Source organism: Crinia signifera, chromosome 6 (genome assembly GCF_055691185.1).
Source record: "Crinia signifera chromosome 6, ASM5569118v1, whole genome shotgun sequence".
Classification (NCBI taxonomy): domain Eukaryota; kingdom Metazoa; phylum Chordata; class Amphibia; order Anura; family Myobatrachidae; genus Crinia; species Crinia signifera.
In genome coordinates, this window is record NC_139222.1 from 46,635,895 (window position 1) to 46,651,493 (window position 15,599).

Below are 15,599 nucleotides of genomic sequence, written 5' to 3' on the forward strand. Positions count from 1 at the left end.
GCTTGTGGTATATTGTCTAATGGGCATTACAGTGTGTTGTATAACGATTTGTGGCATAATGTGTATTAGTTGTCAGTTCAGAAGTGAGACTATCTGCTCTGGGGGCAGCCATTATATGGGACTTCTTGCCACCAATATGCCCCCATTCCTCCCTGCTCCACACAACTACTAGTGCTTGAGGGGGTGGGGGCCCCCCAGAAATAACAGTGTATGGGGCCCCAAGATTTCTGTTGCCGGCCCTGGTGGGATCTAATAAATCTTTATGGCAGCCACAGTGATCCCCAGCTCCAATTTAATGCACACAGGACCACCCATTGCTTCGGAATCAGAGGTTAAAAAGATAGGATTTTACTATTTGGAATCAGGTGAAAAGGGTCCAAATCGCACTAGTGTATGGCCACCTTATTTCATGTGCTTAAAGCAGCTGAGATTGTAAACTCCAATGAGAATAAAGTAATTATTAAGTAATTTATAATAAACACATTATTAATGCTGCTCTAATTATTAAACTTCCTGTGGTCTTTACCTTTTTGCTTCTTTTTGTGTCTGTCCATGAGTAAGCCATTCCAAGGAGCACATATAACACCAAAGAACTGAGACACGGCAAATACATTTGTGAATAGACTAACTGAAAAAAAGAGGGGAAAAATAGATTTGAATGAAAATACACAATCGCTGGAAACAGGACAATTGAGACACTTCATTATGGCCATTTAAAATAATATGATACTACATAATGTTGTGCAGGAAAGGCATGAGCATAAGGGACACACATTAACATCCCTGCACTGACACACTGCTGTATCATGCATTACACACCTTTATCTGGGTCTCCTCCGCTCAGGTGGGTGATGGTGGGGTTCAGGGTTCCAATGAATAGATAGTGCCTAAGCTGCATGAGAGATAACCAGACCAAGTGCCAGATAAAGAGTGATGAGAAGACGCAGCTCCTGAATGAGACTTCAGTATGTTTCTCTGCAGAAAGGCAAACATGGTGATTGTTGAACTGGAATGACTAGCAATGCATAGAGGCAGATGGTACTTGTGAGTTATCCGGGCGTCCGATTTTTAAATCGGGTCGGATCGGGACATCGCATCGCATCGCATGCGATCATCGGATGCGATGCGATGACCCGATTTTTCCATAGGAATCAATGTTAAAATGGACTGAGTCCATTTTAACATGGAATTCAATGGGAAAAAGGGGTCCTTTTCATACCCCTACTATCCAAGTGGGCATGGAGTTGGATATAAACCTGTGGCGAGCGTAGCGAGCCACCGAGCCCGAAGCGTGGCGAGCGTAGCGAGCCCCGCGAGGGGACACGGAATACCGTCCGCTCGCCACGCTTCGGGCTCGGTGGCTCGCTACGCTCGCCACAGGTTTATATCCAACTCCATGCCCACTTGGATAGTAGGGGTATGAAAAGGACCCCTTTTTCCCATTGAATTCCATGTTAAAATGGACTCAGTCCATTTTAACATTGATTCCTATGGAAAAATCGGGTCATCGCATCCGATGGTCGCATGCGATGCGATGCGATATAGTATCGCATCGCATCTGATTGTATGCCTTAACTGTTAGGATCTCCTGTGCCACGCTGTCTGGCGAGACACCACGTGACACTGGCTGGAAGGAGATAGTGACAGGACCAGGGCAGCCTCGCCAACCTGACTCCGTTGTACTCAGATGGAGTTGACGTGTGTGTGCGGGGTGCTAGGCTTCACCAATAATAGCCGCGTTCGTGGGAGCCCGTTAGTCAGGCTCCCACCTCGATGCCACCTGGTCTTATGTTAAGGACAACACACACGCCAAGGCCAGTGATGAACAAGGGGAAACCTATCTACAAACAAAGAGGCGAGGACCACCCTGCCCTGCGGAGAGGGGTGCCAGTGGATAGCACTCTAAACAGGAACCCGCTGTGCTAATGCTTAACAGGTGTAACCATACACAGTATGCTGACACACTAAGAACTGCTGACGGGTGTAACAATACACGATATGCTGACACACTAAGAACTGCTGACGGGTGTAACAATACACTATATGCTGACACAATGAGTACTGCTGACAGGTGTAACAATACACTATACGCTGACACAATAAGCAAATGATTAGTAAGGAGACAAAGAGGGGGAAGCTCCCAACTTATCTGAACACGAGGGATATCAACTTAGCTGGAGCTGAGATGCTGCGGACAAGGCAGGGAACCAGCCGAAGGAAGCACCACGCTGGAGAAGGAATCCCACAAAGACCAACAGGAGCTGCAGGGACCGGGAGACGGATAAAGGACGACACACGGACACCGGGAGGACAGGAGACTGAACGGAGGACACAGCTGGGAATCAACGACAGGATGCAGGAAGACAGGGAACAGGAACCAGGAACACTTGAGACCCTGAGGTACAAAAGCTATAACCGGCATGGGCCTGAATAACCAGAGGGTTTATATAGTGAGCACAATGTGGTGCTGATTACACATTGCCTAAAGGTGTGCACTGCAGGCTAGGAGCCTAATCAAGACACCTGAGTCCAGAACACACCGTACTGAAAGTAACCTGCAATGGCCCAGGCTGACCACTGGATGCCACTAGCGAGTACACACACACACAGGCTGAGATAAACCCAGGGAGAACATGAAACTACACACAGAAAATGTGAATCTGCGCATAACACAGATCCGCTGGAGGCGGATCCTAACATTAACTTAAGGCATACAATCAAAAAATCGGACGCCCAGATAACTCACAAGTACCAGGCAGATTTTTTAAAGCTAGAGATGTGATAAAGTGGAAGCTCACACGTCCATTCACACTTGAGTGTACGGTGAACATACATTCGATGATTGGCGACCTTCAAATGATTGTGACACCTGTTTGCCAATAAAAGTAAGTTCAGGGTTGCCGACCCTCCCGAAATTTCCGGGAGTCTCCCGTAAATCGGGGCATCCTCCCGGCCCCCCGGAAGGGTGGGCAACCCTCCCGGATTCAAGGGGGACCCCCGCTGTCCCCCGTATCGCGGCATTAAAATGCCGCAATCCTCTGGTTTCAGAGGAGGGGCGGAGCTAAAATGACACAATCGCGTCATTTTAGCCCCGCCCCCTCCACGGAGATCACTGAATTCGCTGCTTTAACAGCATGGGTGCGGGGCTTAGTGATGTCACGCTTAAGCCCCGCCCCCTGAGCGGGTACTGAATCTCTCCTCTCCGAGCTTCTCCCGGAGAGGAGAATAAGAAAGTCGGCAACCCTGAGTAAGTTTAGACGAAGTTGGGGCAGGCAGCTGTCATCCTGTGACACCAGCCGCCTGTCCCGAGCAGGCTTTGGCATGCCTGGATTCACATGTGGACACCCACTGTTTTTCTGGGCACATCCACAATTTTCTGGGTATGCCCAGGACCTCTGGCTACCCCCTGCCCGCCCCTGTCAGCACCATTTTGTGCAAACACCTCGGCCGGTGTAATACTTGCTAAAGGGGTATGGATCATTGGATAGACAGCAACCAGGTCGACATCTCTAAGTCCACATGCATGAAGGTCGACATGACTGAAGGTTGACATGGGGTTAGGTTGACAGGATCATTAGGTCAACAGGGTCATTAGGTCAAGAGGGTCATTAGGTCAACAGACAAAAGGTCAACAGACAAAAGGTCCACATGGGTTTGTTCCCTTTTTTTGTCCCGAATGTTGACACAGTTGGCATGGGCACTAAAAGAGTGCACTGCATCCCCTTGCTTTGGGCATGGTGCCTCGCTTCACTTGGCACACTATTTTATTCTCCCACCGCACCCTAGGGGATGGTAGGACCTGAAATACCGCCTGTCAGCACATGTCGGCTCATAACAGATCCATGTCGACCTTTTGACTGTCGAACTTCCCCATGTTGACCTAATGATCCTCTTGACCTAATGACCCTCTCGACCTAACCCCATGTTGACCTTCATGCATGTCGACCTAGTGGTGTTGACCTACTGCTTGTCGACCTACAGTAGTTGTTGTAGACCCAGTGATGGTATCCCCGCTGAAGGCATTTGCACTGCGGGTCTGCATATGCATATTTTCACTGATACGCATGTGCAGACTTGTCCCCACTGTGAATTTGTCTCTTTACGAGCCAACCTGAATCACCCCCATTGTCACGGTTGAAAAGAAATATAATGGATGGTTGAGAACAATGTTTTCATACAGTATATGGTAAATGTGTTTATTCACAGTATATTCCTCAGTCTTATGTATTTCTGTATAGTACATCTCTTAGCTTTCTGCTTTGTGATTCTAACATTTGCTTATAAGCAAACCCTTTTATTCCATTTGATTATATTGACCACGGTTCTTTATTCTTAGCTCTTCCATTCTATAATCATTGCTTACCCTGCGTTGGGCCAGGTGCCTCGCTCCGCTACTTCTGCATTCAGCAAACTTTACCACCTATGTGAACGCCGATTGGGAATGGTAAAGTATGAAAAAGAAAAAGAAATTAAGAAAAAAAATCCCCAAAAACTCATGTCGACCTTTTGTTTGTTTCACCCCGTTTTATGCTGACATTTTTGCTTGTGTTGACCTTGTTGGCCTTTTGGTGTCGACCTATAGAAAGTTGAAACACTCTGTCTGGCCGTCGCCCAGGTACCACTGCTGCTCCACTTTCTTCCTATGATTTCTACAATATGCTTTTTCATCTGTTTTGTCCAATTTTATTCTACTTTTACTATTTTACTTTGGTGCATTTCTCTACATTTATCGAAATCAAACGTAGCGAAACCATGCATGTGAATTCCATCCTTCATTAATATTGCTCTACTTCAGTGGTTCCAAACTTGGGGGGATGTGTACCCTGGCAGTACACTGCAGACTAGTTGGGGGTAAGTGAAAATAATTTGGTACTTGTGTACTAGCACGGCGCCCACGATAATTAGTCGCCCGATTATTATTTTTTTTTATTCAGTAATTTTTATTGAATTTTTCAAAAAAAAAAAAAAATAAATTCAACAAAACACCCAAATAAGAAGACATGTCAATAGATACATGGTATAAGACCAGATTACACGCAGTTATTGAAATCATGTAAAACAGTATTAATCACAATTCCTGAACTATTTCTGGCACTGAATTGCCCGAAGGTGCCATTCGGGCAGCTGCCCAAACATATAAAAGCAGGAATATCTAAGTGACAATCTTAGCATAGTGTACTATACAAAATCGCTTAACATAAATAGTTATCCGAATGAGCATATACCAAGCAGAATGTGGTAACACAATGAGCTATGGACAGTGACATGTCTATCTTTAAATAAAATAAGTTCCCTCAAACACAAAACAAAATACCTCCCCATAATCCCAAATCAAGCCTACCACAAAACCTTGTACAACCCACCCCCAACTTAGGCGTACCTGGATCCCTGAAAAATAACTACCCCTACCCCTCTTCTACTATAAATTATATGGGAAAGCAAGTTAGCGGCCCTTAGCTATATAGCTAACCTAGCCAAAACAAAAACTACCCTACCTCACCCATTTTACCCACCCCACTAACCCACTATACTCCCTACTAACTAATTAGCTAACTAAACCCCAAGCCCCACCCCCACCCCAACCCCCAGAAACACAGGATACTGACAGAGTGACTGGCAGGGGCGGAGAAAATAGGATACTTTTTTTTTATTTCAAGACCACTTGCGGGTACGGATTGCAAAGAGTCCAGGAAAGCGTGCAAGAAAAGGAAAAGGAGGGCAAGCCCCCAGTGATCCAGTTACAAAATAGGTAGATCCCCGGGTCAGGATGTGCAAAATCCACCTCCCCCATCCATCAAAGCATATTATTCTGACCACCCACAAGACCCCTGTCTACTACCAAAGCAATGTCAAACATAAGGTATATTTGGATAATCGAAGCAATATGTGACATTCAAAATTATATCCTTACCTATAAAATTTTAAACAGGATAGAAATACAGAAGTACAAAAATCTCAGTATAACAAACAAACAGAATATGCAGTTATATGTCATCAAAGGAGCAGCCAAAAATGGCAAAAGCTCTGTCATCAGAAAGGATTGAAGAAGTTCAGTCCGGCCAGGCTCACCTCCCATGTGAAGCCGCATATATTGCAGTCCCACCATCATATAACCGTAATGGAACAAAACTAGACTTATTCCCACTCTCCCATTAGAAATGGTTAGAACTGCTATTGTAAATGCAATATTGCAAAGGCTGACAGGATTTAGTGTACAAGTATATCTATGAACATGAAAAGGACACAAAACATTAATAGAGGAACAAAATAGAAGTTATGCACTGAGAAAACAGGCATCCTCGATAGGCACAGTATGTATTGGAAAAAGTTAGTCCGGCCACAGTTCCATGACTTCACAGATTAGAACTAAGGTACTGGACTCCTCCCATGGTGGTCCAGAATATGAAGAAGATAAACCAGTGGCCAAATACAGCAAGAGACGGAATTTCAAGACATCGGAAGGCCATATATAAGTTGACATTTTGGGGACCAGAATTGTGGATGTGGCCGCAGGATCATTTACAGAAGCAGGACCATCAGGATATTCATGTAACTGAATAAAAAACCGTGGAGTTGCTTTTAGAAGCAGTGGAAAGATGATTACGCGGACCAGGTCTTCTTCCGAGCATATAGCTAGAGCAGCGGTGGCCAACCTGCGGCTCGCGAGCCGCATGCGGCTCGCCACGCTGTAATGTGCGGCTCCCGTCCCATCGGCGAAGCGGGGTTTTGAATTTGGCGACAATTCGGCTGCCAATTCAAAACGCTGCATCGGCGGCCAATAGGAAACGACCGCGGCGAGCCAATCAGCGCTCGCCGCGCCGTTTCCAGCCCGCCCCCGGCATCTGACATCAGACGCCAGCGGGAGGGCGAAAAGTCGTCTCCACGCCGGCGGAGCGCTCCTGAAGACGCGAGAAGCCGCCGGAGGACGGCGCAGTAGAAGAGTTCCGGCGCTGCTGAAGAGGCCAGAAGTAGCGGGATCAAGACAGAAGATCTCCGGCGCCTTCTGCAAGAAGAAAGAAGATGGCTCCCGGAGAGGCCAGCGGGGGTGGGAAGCAAAAGAGCTGACGAAGCTCCCCCCAGCGGCCTCTCCCAAAACCAGGTAGGGGCCTTTGGCCTCCTACCCCCCATCCACCCTAGACCACCGGGTATCGGGCACTAGGCCCGTGGGCACATTCAGGCCCTTCAGGCCTGTGGGCGCATTAGTCGGGCCCTCTTGGCCCGTGGCTCATTTGTTTGTTGGGCCCTCCTGGCCCTCTAGGTGGGCCCTTTAGTTAGGAAGCTGGGCCCTCCAGCATAGGTGTGCTGGAGGGCCCAGCTTCCTAACTGTGGGGGCATATGATGTTTGGCACTGTGGGGGGCATATGATGTTTGGCACTGTGGGGGGGCATACGATGTTTGGCACTGTGGGAGGCATATGATGTTTGGCACTGTGGGGGGCATATGATGTTTGGCACTGTAGGGGGGCATATGATGTTTGGCACTGTGGGGGGCATATCTGGCACTGGGGGCATAAAGTTTTGTCATGTGGCCACTCCCCTTGTGTCATATGACCACGCCCCTGACCACTCCCCCGATCTCGCCCCTTTTTGGCGCGCGCATGATGTTGGCTCTTTGGCTTGACCGACGATATTTTTCGGCTCTTTACCTCTGACCGGTTGGCCACCCCTGAGCTAGAGGATAGCATCGGGACAGATTCAGCATAAAGCACTTATCCAGGGTCTGATTGGACATAGGAGCTTCAGAGACTAGAATAACAGGGTCTTGAGTTATATCCACCCTATCTCCCTCATCACATATATCATGAAAGCTGGAGGCCGTGAGAACATCCCTCCGCACATCAGTGAGCCTGCTGAGCAACCTGTCAGTGGAGGCATTTATAGCCTGTAGGAGTAATTGAAGGGAAGCCTTCATATTAATATGCGGAGTAGACAAGCTGGAATGAAAAATATGCAGGAATATAGATTGGCTGCCGTGGAGGAGCTCTAAGTGATAACGGGATGGCTAGCACACCCCCAAGTCTGCAAATGAGAACGGCAGCTGCACAGTTTATTGTGTCACTGTATATACAATTCAATTGGCATAAGTGGCAACAGTGATTTTGGCAGAAAAAACTGTATGAAGGAATGAAGCTGGAGAGTGCTATCTGGTACAAGGAATGTTCAAGGTCCGCTGGATGGGATGAGTGTAGTGATTTTATGCCACTACCAGTATGGAGGCAGAGTCCTAACTCCAGCAGCGCATAGTGCAGGCAGCGCTGCTGAGCAAGTAACATATTGCTGGCAGCCCCAGGCCACAATAGGTACATTGTGTGTAGTGGCGCCAGTTACCGTGTACTGGAACCTGCCGGACCAAGATGGCTGCTGCCTCTTACCCCACGCTGTGCGGCGGTTCCCCTCCTGACTCTAGGAGTCTCGATGTAGTGCTGCCGGCAGCTGTACAGAGCTGTGTGGCAGGGTGGGAGGTCCACGATAGTAAGGACTCGGAGCGCGCCTGGCGGGGATGGCACACAGGCGGCTGGAAATTGTACTCCACGAGGGGCCGCGGCAAGATGGCGCCCGAGTCAGGCCTCCGCCCGGGAGCTGCAGGATGTCAGACCTCAGAGCTTGACAGCGGGCACCCGTAGAAGTCACCGGAGACGGTAATGATGTTCCAGGCAGCTTCCCCCACCACCAGTAGGCTTTTTAGATAAGCCCAGGTACTCAGGATATGTAAAACAGGATTACTGTAGCGGGGAGCAACGAGAGAAGACGTCTCTTCACATGTCTGCCGAAGCTCCGCCCCCTAGTCGCCCGATTTTTTATCGCATCGCATGCCATACCATGCCATGCGATTTTGACCCATAAACGATATTAAATTGTATAAGCACCCTAATGGGTGCTAACAATGCATAAATGCACCCCCACGCCACCCCCCAAGTATAAACGTGAACCCAAAGCGTGGCGAGCGCAGCGTACCGCATCCTACGACCTTTTCATACCCCCACTATTCACGTCGGCATGGAGTTGATTTTATAAAGTGTGGCTTGCGCAGCGAGCCACCGAGCCCGAAGCGTGGCGAGCGGACGCGGATACCTGTGAAGCCCGCGAGGGGACGCGGGTACCCGTGAAGGTATCCATGTCCGCTCGCCACGCTTCAGGCTCGGTGGCTCGCTGCGCTCGCCACACTTTATAAAATCAACTCCACGCCGACGTGGATAGTGGGGGTATGAAAAGGTCGTAGGACGCGTACCGCCGCCCCTCGTGGGCTCGCTACGCTCGCCACGCTTCGGGTTCACGTTTATACTTGTGGGGTGGCGTGGGGGTGCATTTAAGCATTGTAAGCACCCATTAGGGTGCTTATACAATTTATAATCGCATCCCATCGCATTGTACGCCATATACAATGGCATACAATTTTTAAATTGTATGCCATTGTAGAACATCGGCTGATATTGCGTCGCTTCGCATCGCATCGCATGCAATATGGTCAGCAATGCGATGGGCGCCGTGTTAGTACACAAGTACCAATAAGTACCACAAATCTTGGCCATCGGGGGTCATTTTAGTGGCCTGCGACGCGACCGACACGATGCCCCCGATTTTTCCATTGAAATGCATTGAAAACAGTGAAAAATCGGGTCGGTCGCATCGTGTGCACCTAAAAATGCTTAAATGGTCCACCCGCGATGGCCGCGATTTCCCCATAGGGAACAATGTTAAATGCCTCAATTTACCCGCGATGACCCCGATTTCCCATAGGAAACAATGTTAAATGGGTCAATTTACCCAAATCATCATAGGGAACAATGGTAAATGGGCCAGAAAGCCCAAAAAAACCCCCTGACCAGTGAAATGTCCCCCCAAAAGTAGTTAACGCAACCTCGCGATGAACGTGAACCCGAAGCGTGGCGAGCGCAGCGAGCTCGCGAGGGGCGGCGGTACGCGTCCTCCGACCTTTTCATACCCCCACTATCCACTAGGGCGTGGAGTGAGAATAGAATAGTGTGGCGAGCGCAGCGAGCCACCGAGCCCGAAGCGTGGCGAGCGGACGCGGATACCTTCACAGGTAAACGCGTCCCTTCGCGGGCTTCACAGGTATCCGCGTGCGCTCGCCAGGCTTCGGGCTCGGAGGCTCGCTGCGCTCGCCATACTATTCTATTCTCACTCCACGCCCTAGTGGATAGTGGGGGTATGAAAAGGTCGGAGGACGCGTACCGCTGACCCTCGCGGGCTCGCTACGCTCGCCACGCTTCGGGTTCACGTTGATCACGTGGTGGCGTCAAATACTTTTGGGGGGACATTTCAATGTTCAGGGGTGTTTTTGGCCCATTTACCATTGTTCCTATGATAATTTGGGTAAATTGAGCCATTTAACATTGTTTCCTATGGGAAATCGTGGTCATCGCGGGTAAATTGAGGCATTTAACATTGTTCTCTATGGGGAAATCGCGGGCATCGCGTCTGGCCCATCGCACCCGATTTTTTTGCGCATGCGATGCCCGCGATGGCCCCGATTTTACCCCCGATAACCGCGATTATGATCGTTGTGGCCGTGCTAGGAAACAAGTACCAATAATTTTAATTGGTAAAAGGTGCAAGAAGAGGAATGACAGAAGAAGTCTCCCATTGCCGTGGAGATGAACCATGGTTCTATCTGCAGCATCATCATCATCAACTGCCTTTGCCTGACCAGAAATCCACTGGGGGATACCCGTGCTGCCCTCAGAGATCAGCGTTCATCGGCCGCATGCTGATACGGGTGGAGGAAGCAGCGATATTAATCCTACAGGCATTAGTGTGAACCCCATAGACAGCACACAGCCAGCAGCCAGACACAGAGGGACCTGATTCCTGACCGCACACTGAGCTACTCCTTAATATAAGGACAGGGGCAAACGCAGGATTTTCAGAAGGGGGTTTCCAGAAGGGCGGAGCAAAGCACGGAGATGGACACTTAGGTGACCCAGTATATGCCGGATCAGTTAAAGTATATACATATACATACATATATATATATACATATAGGGGCGTCAACAGCAATGTAGACCCCTGGGCATAGCAATGTATTGGGGCCCCTACCAATCCTCCAGTGGTAGGGGGTATTATATAAACTGCTCAGCATGTAGGGCCTGGATCAGTAATTTCCACTAATTACCCCTTTACTGCACAGATGGTGGGAGATGGGGTGGGAGAAGGGGGGCATTGGGCTGAATGAAGGGGCCTTGATACATAACTTCCAGTGTGGTAGAGGATGTTTAATATGCAGAGGAGGGGTGTATAGTGGAGTGGGCTTATTATTCATAATTTTCTGGTGGGTGGACAACTTGCTTGACTGCAGATATCTCCAGTTCCTGGAAATAGATTTCTTAAATTTTAATGGAATTAAAAACTAAAGAATCCCACCTACGAAATGGTACTGGGGACTAGGGGATCAGAGTTCAGGAGGCAGAGCAATCTGCCAATGAGTATCATAAACCATATACCAGGTGTGTGGAGCTGGAGCAGTAACCAGCTGCTGGAAGGCTGACATATCTGGTTCTGGGAACAGTAGAGACAAGCTACTAATGATCCTCAAAGGGGGAGAGACACAGCTTTTGGAATATACCCTCAGAAAAACTATAAGTCATAAAGAACCTGAAATATCTGACTGGGAATAGCAATTAACAGGCTTGGATGGGGACCACTGCTTTGTAGTCAGATATCTCCGGTTCCCAAGGGCCAATTTTTAAAATTCTTGTACCTATGGAAAGAGGGGACCCTCAGCTTTCAGCCTAGGACCCGTAGACTCTTGGAAGGGTTTCTGGATACTCAGAAACCCCCCCTGCGTGCGCTACTGAAGGACACGCATAAGAAAATAGATACTATTCCCTTTCACTCCACTCGTAAGTTCTGTCGATATTTCAAAGTTAGATGAGGGGATACTAAATGAAAAGCCTAATCAAAGGGTACGAGAGTGAACAAAGATTGGGAACCACTGCTCTAGTGTGTACAAATTACCTGGGTTGACAGGGATGTCGAACGACTCTCTGTCATTCCAGTGTGTGCAACCGGAATCCGGCTGACAGGTCGACAATGTCTAGGTCAACAGTCACTAGGTCAGCCACTAATGGTTGACAGTGATTAGAAAGACACCTATGAATGGTCTACATACACTAAGTCGACATTGAAAGAAGGTTGACATAAACATAACATCAACATGAAAATGGTCAACACATTCTTAGCCTAATCATTGTCGACAATTAGTGGTCAACCTAGACATTGTGGACCATATTTACCACAATCATGTACCCATCTTATCCCTTTGAATGCCAAGGGAATTTGTTCAAATAGGTAGGAAATTTGCCAAGCAAACTTTTTTTATTCATCATAATGACCTGTAATGTTTACCTTATATAGGAAATATAATTTTTTTGACACAACATTTTTTATTTGAGTTTATATAACAAATGTGAGAGACACTGGCTTTTTAAGTGTATATTTTGCGCAGCTCTCACAGAGATGTTGGCGCTCAAAGGGTTAAGGGCCAAGTATATCAAGCTACAAAAAGTCTTAGGGGGTTATTCAGGTTGATTCGCAAGGCTGCGAATCCGCCCCCCACACCCGCGTCACTGCCTCATTTCCATGAGAACGCCCAGCGTTCTCATGGGAACGCCCATGGAACGCTGGGCGTTCCAATATGGTAATGGGGCAGCCCGGCGCCCCCCGCCCATCTCCGCCCCCCCCCCCCACGCCGGCATGGGTGCACGCACCATACGCCTGCACATGCGCAGATACCCGCATGCGCAGACGCACAACATCGGTACTGCGTGTGAATGCACGCAGTACCGAACGGATCTGAATCAAGCCCTTAATGTGGAGAGTGATAAACAACCATCCAGCTCCCACCTGTCATTTTTTTAAACCCAGCCTGTAACAAGGCAGTTAGGGGCAGATGCTGGTTGTTTATCACTCTCCATGTTATCACTTTCTGAAGCTTGATACATCTGCCTCCTAGAGAGATATGTCTGTTGGACCAGGAATTCATTTCAAATGTAGCTGACTCCAATTCTACCCCTATATTGTTATTGTGTGGTAAAGAAATTGCCTCCATAATAAGGAGATGCTACCACAGACTAGTGGGTCATTCAGAAAAGAAGAGGAACAATCTGTATATGGTACAATTATGCAACAGGTGCCTCAATGAGGTCCAGCCATGCAAGGGAAACTTGCATGGGAACTCCTTTCTCATTTTTCTTCTTCACCAGTCTCCTTCTCTTCCTGGTCCTGCTCAGTCATATGAGGATGAGAATCAGAACGGTAAGGTCGAATTCGTCCCCATCCCCGATGGTCAGGGGGGCAGGAACGGGCCGAAAGCAGGGGAACGCCCAGCATTCTATGGACATGCCCATTATAAACTCTGAGTGTACCCCTGCAGGCGCAGGCATGTCGAGGCCTGCTTGGGGTGGGCGGATGATGTCACATGACATCAGCGCAGACGCCAAATTCAGAGCATAGTTGAAAACGTTAGTCCAGGCTGACTTTTCCTAGCAAAGGCAGGAGAAATCATTCGATGGTAAGAGACCACACTTGCGGCCACATGCTAGTGAGGGGATTCGATCAGCAGGGGGACGGGGGTTCAGCGAGGTGGTACCTGTTCGCTAGCCTCTAAACCTACGCAGCCTAGCGAAAAGGTCTAAATTAGGCCATATGAGCCCAATTCAACATTAACTGTAATCAGGGCCAGCTCGAGGGACGCTCCATAGGGTGGCCTAGTCAGGGGGAGACAGGTGGTACCTGGGCAGCGTGGGGTCCAAGCAGCGGGAAGCGCCCAGGGGCTGTGGGTGCAGCGGCGGAGCGGGCAGTCTACAGTGTCCGGGAAGTGCTGAGTGAGTGGACACTTCGGACAGCGGCGGTAGCATTTAAAAATCCAAAAGATAGGCTTACTGCTGACTTACTGAGAGTGCTCTCTCTTAACCAATCAGTGACCTCGGCTGCTGATTGCTGATTGTCTGGGAGAGAGAGCACTCTCAGCCAATCAGCCGCCATTCTATCTTTTGTATTTTCAAATTCTGCTGCCGACTGCACACTCCACCGCTGCACCCACAGCCCCCGGGTGCTTCAAGCTGCCCGGACCCCATGCTGCACAGGTACCCCCTGCTTCCCCCTGTATCCATCCCGGACTGGCAGCTGCACCCACAACCCGGGGGGGCACTTTGATGTTTCACTTGGTGTGCTAGGAGCCCTGGAGCCGACCATGACTGTAATTGTTACTATGTTACCATGTACTGGCTGCCCCCTCCTGGCTGCGAAGCCAGTTGCAGGTTGGCCATGTTTGTGGCCGTAGTGTCCCTTATATGGTCTTTTCCGATCCCCAGCCGCTACCTGGCGCAAAAGCAGTTTCAGTGGTCATGTGCGCCTTCCAAAATCGCCATCTGTGATTTTTAGGAAACTGTGGGGCTTACTAAATTAGCCCTAGTGTGTGTTGATACCCAATTGTAGGAGCTCAGCACATGGAGTTACTGAATGACAGGGCATTGTACTACCTACTGCACTATGGAAGTGCCAGAATGGACATAGACAGCATCTCTCCCTGACCCTGTGAATTGAACCAAGGCACAAGCAAGATGGAGGCTGATCCGTGGCAAGGGAATAACACTCGCTACTTCCCCCAGCCAGTGAAAAATAATAATAATAATAATAATAATAATAATAATAATAATAATAAGGAAAAGAAAAGGGAAAAAATACTCCAGCTTTTCCAGGTTACCTCTTTAGGCCACCTTTTAAAAGAGAACCCTTAAGTTACTTACCATGGTTTAAGATGCTGTTCAATGAATGGTCTCTAACAATACCATCGTCCTTTGGATCTGTCTCTTGATTACTGGATGGTGCCAAAGAATGCTTTACTTGACCTCTTTTTGGATCACGTGTTTCACAGTTTAGACTGGGGAAAAGAAAGAAGTCTGGATTGGAGGATTGCCTATAGATTGTAAGCTTGCAGCAGGGCCCTCTTACCTCCAAGTCTGTCTGTTGACTTGTTACCCAATTTGTTTTATCACTGTCTAAAATTGAAAAGATCAACGGAATCTGCTGCGCTATATAAGAAAGTGTAAATAAATAATAATAGTAAGCAGTAAGTAAATCATCCTTTTGGCTGTCATGGGATCCAGTTTCCGCTAATGCTCAATAGTGGAAATCTTTGCATCAGAATAATTATTTGAATTGCATTTAGGTACCTAATGCAGTAGAATAGCTTTTTGCCCACATATAGATACTGTAATGCAGAATCCCCTGATGATTTCTAGGATGTGCATCCACTGGGCTACATTTACATTTACTGTGTTTTTTGAAAGGTTTTGATAACCAGTGTTTAGTAAATCTTCCTCAGTGACTCTCTAATTGAAATACAGCCTATACATTATGGCCCGTATTCTGGTTCACTCGCAAAAGCAAATTCCTTTTTAAATGGACAAAACCATGTGCACTGCAGGGGGGCAGATTTAACTTGTGCAGAGAGAATAAGATTTGGGTGGGGTTTTACTTACTAAAGTGAGATCTATATTAAGCAGTGTGCACCAGCGATAAATCGCCGTATGGGTGCTCCCGTTTTCAGCACCCTAATGGTCACTGGTCGGACCAACG

The 15,599-nt window shown here is 48.2% G+C and overlaps 1 protein-coding gene across 1 annotated transcript in view; it reads right to left on the reverse strand.

The window, feature by feature from the left end:
* The window catches only part of SLC43A3 (solute carrier family 43 member 3), a 67,212-nt gene that overhangs the window by 10,141 nt on the left and 41,472 nt on the right, over positions 1-15,599 (reverse strand). Inside the window, exons 9-11 of the mRNA XM_083146109.1 lie at positions 14,768-14,901; positions 820-975; positions 527-628 (exon numbers count right to left, since the gene is read on the reverse strand). Coding sequence (XP_083002235.1) covers positions 527-628; positions 820-975; positions 14,768-14,901 — 392 coding nt within the window. The remainder of the gene's footprint in view (positions 1-526; positions 629-819; positions 976-14,767; positions 14,902-15,599) is intronic.